Raw genomic sequence first — 6,416 nt, 5'->3', positions numbered from 1 at the left:
CAAATTCTTAACATTTAGACGTCTTATTGATACAGTAATTTATCTTGTTTCACCACTATAAACATACGTATTTGCCAAGTTGGAAACAAGCAAGCTGTGGGGTCCAGGAGCAGATCAAGATTAAACATAAGAGGCATTTCCTCGCCTACTCGGATCTGTGTAGACAGATCACTCGCGGTATACAGCCTTCACCTAAGGGTGAGGGTAGCTAACACCATTCAAACTCAGTGTGAAACTGGATGTGAAGGAGCGTAAAATATTAACCCCATTTTAGCGACAGCGTAAGGTTCTAAAACTTCGGGTTTTGACAAGACACGAGAAGGAATTCGAAGCTTTCGTGGATCCTCTCGCGATAAGAGAGGTGCTAACGCCACGTCAGAAACTACATACGTTAGTGCAGAGCGACAGATGCCGGAACAAATGATAGATGAACAACCGCGGAAGTGTAGGCGGGCAGGTGGGCTGGACTTCCGCCGGAAAACGGAGTCGCCTGGGAAATCTCAGAGCCGAATACCGGCAGGCTTTCTGCCCGGAGGCCGTGGGCGGGCGCTGTGTGGGCCTGGGCGAAGATGGCTTGCGCTGCTGCACGGTCCCCGGCCGACCAGGACAGGTGGGTCCTGAGAAAGGGACGGGCTTGCCGCGAGCCCGCGGGTGCTGCGCCACCCTCCCCACCCCCGAGAAAGGCTAGCGGCGGGGAGCTGGGCTCCGGCCGCAGGCTCCGGGCCGCTCCCCGGGTGTCGGTTCCTCTGGGAGGCCAGCAGCGCCAGGCTCTTCGTAGGTCCTCGAAATTCCGACTCTGGGTAGCTCAGTGTCTGCCTGTACCTGAGACAAAGGACCTTGGGTGCGACGTGGGCAGACATTGAGTAACAGACTCACAAGTGACAAATCTGTTCTCTTGTTACGTTCAGGAAGGTTCGTTTAGGTTCTTCACAGTCTTTTAAAACCTCTGATGCCGTAGTTTTTGTGTGACAGCAGGCCCCACCCTCGGGAAGTTCTGTAGGCAGCTGTAGCTAACTGAACAGTGAAGGCATTGGTTTAGTTTGGTTTTAAACCTTCTCTGGCAAGTGGTGTTTTCTAAGTAGTAAACGAAAGTTTACTTTTTAGGTAAGTTCAGTAAAAGGGAGGCAATTTAAAGAAAAACTAAGTAAATAACAGGTATGCTGGCAGTCCTGTTGGTGATGAAAGAATGAATGAGTTTTTGGAAATACTGCTCTGCTGATACTAGCTGTGCTTCCTTCTGTGACAGATTCATTTGTATCTATCCCGCTTATTTAAATAACAAGAAGACCATCGCGGAGGGGAGGCGAATCCCCATAAGCAAGGTAAATGGGCTGCCACCTCGGTACTTGAGGGGCTCTGAGAGGTTGTACTGTTAGGGCTGCAAGGGCTTCTTTTACTGGACTGTATTGTGTAGGACCTGAAGTGAACAGCTGCCAAGAATTGAGGCGCTTAACAGTGGTGAAACCAGAAAGGCTCTAATTCCTAGCTGGGGGGATTTTTTAAATGGTTCTTCATGAGCCTGTGCTTGAAAGAGGATGGGTGGGGTTAGGGTTTGTATGTTGTTACTGGTTTTTAAACCAAGATTGTGAAAACCTTGCCCTTAATAAAGGAAACCAAGCTTACATTATTGTATAATATGTCCAGAATGCAACTGCGTTTTTAAAAAAGACTTGCAGAGGGGTGCCTGGGTGGCTCAGTCGGTTAAGCATCTGACTTCGGCTCAGGTCATGATCTCGCGGTCCGTGAGATCGAGCCCCACGTCAGGCTCTGAGCTAACAGCTCAGAGCCTGGAGCCTGTTTCAGATTCTGTGTCTGTTTCTCTGACCCTCCCCCGTTCATGCTCTGTCTCTCTCTGTCTCAAAAATAAATAAACATTTAAAAAAAATTTTTTTAATTAAAAAAAAAAAATACTTGTAGAGAATTTAGATGTGTTGAGTTTTATAGTTTATGTCCATTATCTTTTTTTTTTTTTTTTTTAGGGGTAAAGTGTAATACTTTTAAAAAGTAGGGTGTTGCAGCTGTTAAAAATAGGATTTTTCCCTTGTTTAGGTTTTACTTTTTCATGTTTGTTTATTTTTGAGACAGAGTAAGCGGGGTAGGGGTGGAGAAGCAGGGAGAGGGAGAATCCCAAGCAGGCTCCATGTTGTCAGTGCAGAGCCCGAGGATGGGCTCGATCTCATGAAACCATGATATCATGACCAGAGCCGATATTAAGTGTGGGACACTTAATCAACTGAGCCAGGCGCCCCAAAGCCCTGTTTATGTTTTGTAATCTAATGACAGATTCAAGGAAGTGACCTGAAGCGATGCATTATTTTTGTGTTATTTAATATTTCCCATTTTGTTGTTTAGATATGTGTAAAGGAAGGTCTGCTTTGCTTCCCCAGAGTAAAAGAGACTATACCAAAGCCCTGATTCAGGATAATGCCTGACATCAAGCCAATGTGACAGAGGCCTCTGGTAGCAGGGTCTCACATAACTTGGAGAATAACTGGTTTTTAACTTTATTGACATATAGGATACATACAGAAATATAGATAAGTCTTAAGTGTATATCTTGATTAATTTTCACAGACTGAGTACACACATGGGTAACCAAGCACCCAAATTAAAAAAAGAAAGCATTTTCAGCACCTAGGAAGATTCTTTTGTCTCCTCACAGTCACTGCCCCCTCCTCATACTCACAAGGATAACCACTGTCCTGACTTCCAGCACAATATATTAATTTTGTTTTTAAACTTTATTTTACTTTTTAAATTTTATTTTATTTATTATTATTTTTTAAATGTTTTTATTTATTTTTGAGACAGAGACAGAGCATGAGCAGAGGAGGGGCAGAGAGAGAGGGAGACACAGAATCTGAAGCAGGTTCCAGGCTCTGAACTGTCAGCACAGAGCCCAACGCGGGGCTCGAACCCACAACTGCGAGGTCATGACCTGAGCTGAAGTCGGAAGCTTAACCGACTGACCCACCCAGGCGCCCCTTTAAATTTTATTTTAAAGTAATCCCTGCACCTAGCGTGGGGCTTCAACTCACAACCCCAAGATCAAGAGTCGCATGCTCTTCCAACCAAGCCATCCAGGCGTCCCTGTAAATTTTATTTAAATGGAATTACATACACTATGTACTTTTGTGTCTGTCTTTTTTCACTGAACTTTAAGCTTAAGAAATTTATTCACATTTTTTAGTATAGTTTGTTAATTTTCACTGCCCTGTAGCAGGGTTTCTCAACAACAGCACCACTGACATTTTGAGCCAGATCATTCTTGTGTGGGGGCTGTTCTGTGCACTTTAGGTTTTTTAGCAGCATGTTTGGCCTCTACCCACCAGATACCAGTGCCTTGCCTGACTCCTGTGACAATTAAAAATGTCTCCTAGCATTGTAAATATCAGGGGGGAAAAATTACCTTACTGAAAACCACTGCTCTGTAGTGTTGAAGTGTATAAATATACCACAGTCTATTCTACTGTTGATGGATAATTGGGTTGCTTCTAGTTTGGGGCTATTACACATACTACTACTGTCAACATTCTTTAGCTTGTCTTTTAGGGAACATGTTTTGCATTTTTCATGGATATATACTAGAAGTGGAATTGCCCATCCATGAAGAATGCATATGTTTAGCTTTAGTGGACACTACCAAACCATTTTCTAAAACGGTTGTTACCTATAATAGTTGTTTAATCAGTATTCATTTAGCACTTACTATGCTCCAAGCCTCATACCAGATAACTTGGGAATACAGTGATAAAACAGTACTTGCCTTTGTGAAGTTCATGTTCTGTTGGAAGGGGATGGACACACAAGTGTGAATCAGTGTTATTCCCAGGAGTTTTTTAAATTACAATGCAAAAAACTGTACCTAATGAAAAGGAAACCTAAGGTTTTGATAGGTATTGTGATCGTAGTATTTGAAATGATTCACCCAACAATACAGCAGTAGCCACTTACGGTAAGCTGTTTAGTGTTTTTGTTTTAACTGTTCAGGCTGTTGAAAATCCTACAGCTACTGAGATTCAAGATGTGTGCTCAGCAGTTGGACTTAACGTATTCCTTGAGGTAAGAGGTGTTTCTTTCTTCACTATTTTTCCTACTCAATCTCATTGATGTAATAACTTTCTTAAAGCCTGTTTTTTTGTTTTTTGTTTTGTTTTTGTTTTTGTTTTGCCTTTTCACATTAGAAAAATAAAATGTACTCTAGAGAATGGAATCGTGATGTTCAGTACAGGGGCCGAGTCCGGGTCCAGCTCAAACAGGAAGATGGCAGCCTCTGTCTCGTACAGTTTCCATCACGTAAGCTTTTCTGAATAAACAAAGTTTGGGGACAGCTTATTCCTGTACTCTGCAAAACAGGTTCTAAAACTGACCTTTTGAAAGGTAAAAATCATAATTGGCATTCTACAGATTAATTTAGAAAAGGACTACTGCTAAAGAGAGGAAAACAGTGGTTCTAACTTCTCCTAAGTTAAGGACCTCTGAGAATGTGATGAAGCCTGTTTGTTTCTCCAAAAAATTTGTTTTGTGAACATCTTATGAACCTCTGCAAGTCCATCATTATTCCCAAGTTAATAGTGTAGAATTATTGAATGGTCAGATGTTTATGCCATTTCAGATCCTAGAGGCTCTGGGGCCTGGTAATAATTTCTAAAACTAATCTAAAAAGCCATACTAAGTGAAAGAAGCAAGAGAAATGCATAATGTGGTACCACCTAGGTACATTTAAATACAAAATATTACTGTTTATTGATACATATGTCTTATTGCTTATTGATTATTATATATGTAAATGTATTTTAAGTGGACTGTAAGAAAACCCCAGTCTTAAAATAGTAATTAACCTAATGGTGAGCAGGGAGTGGGGACACAGGGATGGTGGTCAGAGAAGACTGTAGCATTATCTCTTATTTTATTTCTTAGACAACAACAGTAATCAAACACAATTGGATATCAGCATCCCAAAATATTAATTCTGAGTTTGGGGAAGATGAATTTTTTTTTTTTACACATGATTCTTTTCTGAATTCTTCATTTCTAAAAACTATAATTTTTTAAATGGAGCTATTAATTCCCTTCTTGTCACAATAATCCCAAGCTGACAACTAAATTGTTTTTAGTTTAGTTAACATAGGTTGTTTTTTCTATGCTAAAACCTGTCCAGGTTAGTAGATATTTCTGGAAACAAGATTGTGACTCCAGAGTAACAGGTAGTATATTCCAGTGTATTTCTTCTTCGGTTTCACATCTTCCTTTACTATCTCTTAAAAGATAAAAAAAACAAAAAACTTTTAACTTCACCAGTAAGTAAAATATAAGTAAAAAATTGAAAACATTTTTCTCCTTGTTTCTAGCAAGAAAATAGTTAGAAAGTAAAAAGAGAGAAAAAATGAGGAGCTTAGTGTATTGAAAGTAGCTACTAGAGCCTGAAGAGTTATTTGGTGCACAGAGAGGGTACCTGCAGGCATAAATCATCTGGGCATATGAATGACATCTTTTGTAGCTTGATGACATTGACAAAATTAAGCAGCCCTGTGTTTCTGTAGCTTAAGATAACAATGATGTCTTCATTCTGTTTCCCAGTTTTTGTATTTAGATTAATTCTCCTTTGATCTTGAAGTCAGTTACTAGAGCCAAGACCAAAATTTGTGTTTAAAATTTTTATTTTGTTCACTTAAATATTTCATTGTAGTTCTTAGAACCTTTTCTCTAGGAAAGGCTCCCACTTGAGCAAGTCATGTCTTCATACTCTTTTTTTTTTTTAATCCTTGTCATTCTCCTGATGTGACAATTTGTTGACCTTTATGATTAATTTGAAGTTAATGAGCTTTTATGTCTTATTCCTTAAGTTGTACACTAAGCCTAACTTCTGGTTCCTAGGTAAGTCAGTAATGTTGTATGCAGCGGAAATGATACCTAAACTAAAAACGAGGACACAAAAAACAGGAGGTGGTGACCAAAGTCTTCAGCAAGGAGAGGGAAGTAAAAAAGGGAAAGGAAAGAAGAAGAAGTGATCGGGGATGAGAATCAAGTATGTGGTACTACTGTGAGAGACGTGAACAAAGGCTTCTAATTTATATCTAAGAGAAACAGAAGCTTTTTGTTTGCATCATTTAATCAAACTATGGACATTTGTGCCTCCCAGCTTCAGCATCAGAGCTGACAATGAAATAAATTTACATCAGAAGTTTGCATCTAGCTCTTACACAGTATAAAAGAAAATTTCTTTGCCTTTCAATGGAGAGTTTTTGTGGAAGAAAGAAGCATATTTTTAAGTGGACAATGGATTCTACCATCAGTTACTTGAAATTCTGTATCTGTCCTGTGTGTAACATGTTTCAGATAATGAGTTTAATTAAAGATTTGAAATACACATTTTCTTCAACTTTTAAGTTAGTGAAATAAAATTTGAAACTGAC

General features: G+C 39.7%; 1 protein-coding gene across 1 annotated transcript; it reads left to right on the top strand.

Annotated features, from left to right (window-relative positions):
• The first annotated feature begins 478 nt into the window (after positions 1-478).
• Positions 479-6,416, top strand: SRP19 (signal recognition particle 19). Its single transcript, XM_040446696.1, has 5 exons — positions 479-610; positions 1,247-1,322; positions 3,991-4,062; positions 4,185-4,296; positions 5,878-6,416. Exons 1-5 carry the CDS (start codon positions 570-572, stop codon positions 6,009-6,011), a joined length of 435 nt encoding a protein of 144 aa, XP_040302630.1. The 5' UTR covers positions 479-569; the 3' UTR covers positions 6,012-6,416.

Source organism: Herpailurus yagouaroundi, unplaced genomic scaffold (assembly GCF_014898765.1).
Source record: "Herpailurus yagouaroundi ecotype Mexico unplaced genomic scaffold, PumYag 29, whole genome shotgun sequence".
Classification (NCBI taxonomy): domain Eukaryota; kingdom Metazoa; phylum Chordata; class Mammalia; order Carnivora; family Felidae; genus Herpailurus; species Herpailurus yagouaroundi.
Note: the sequence above shows the minus strand (reverse complement) of the source record. Positions and strands in the feature narration are given on the sequence as shown.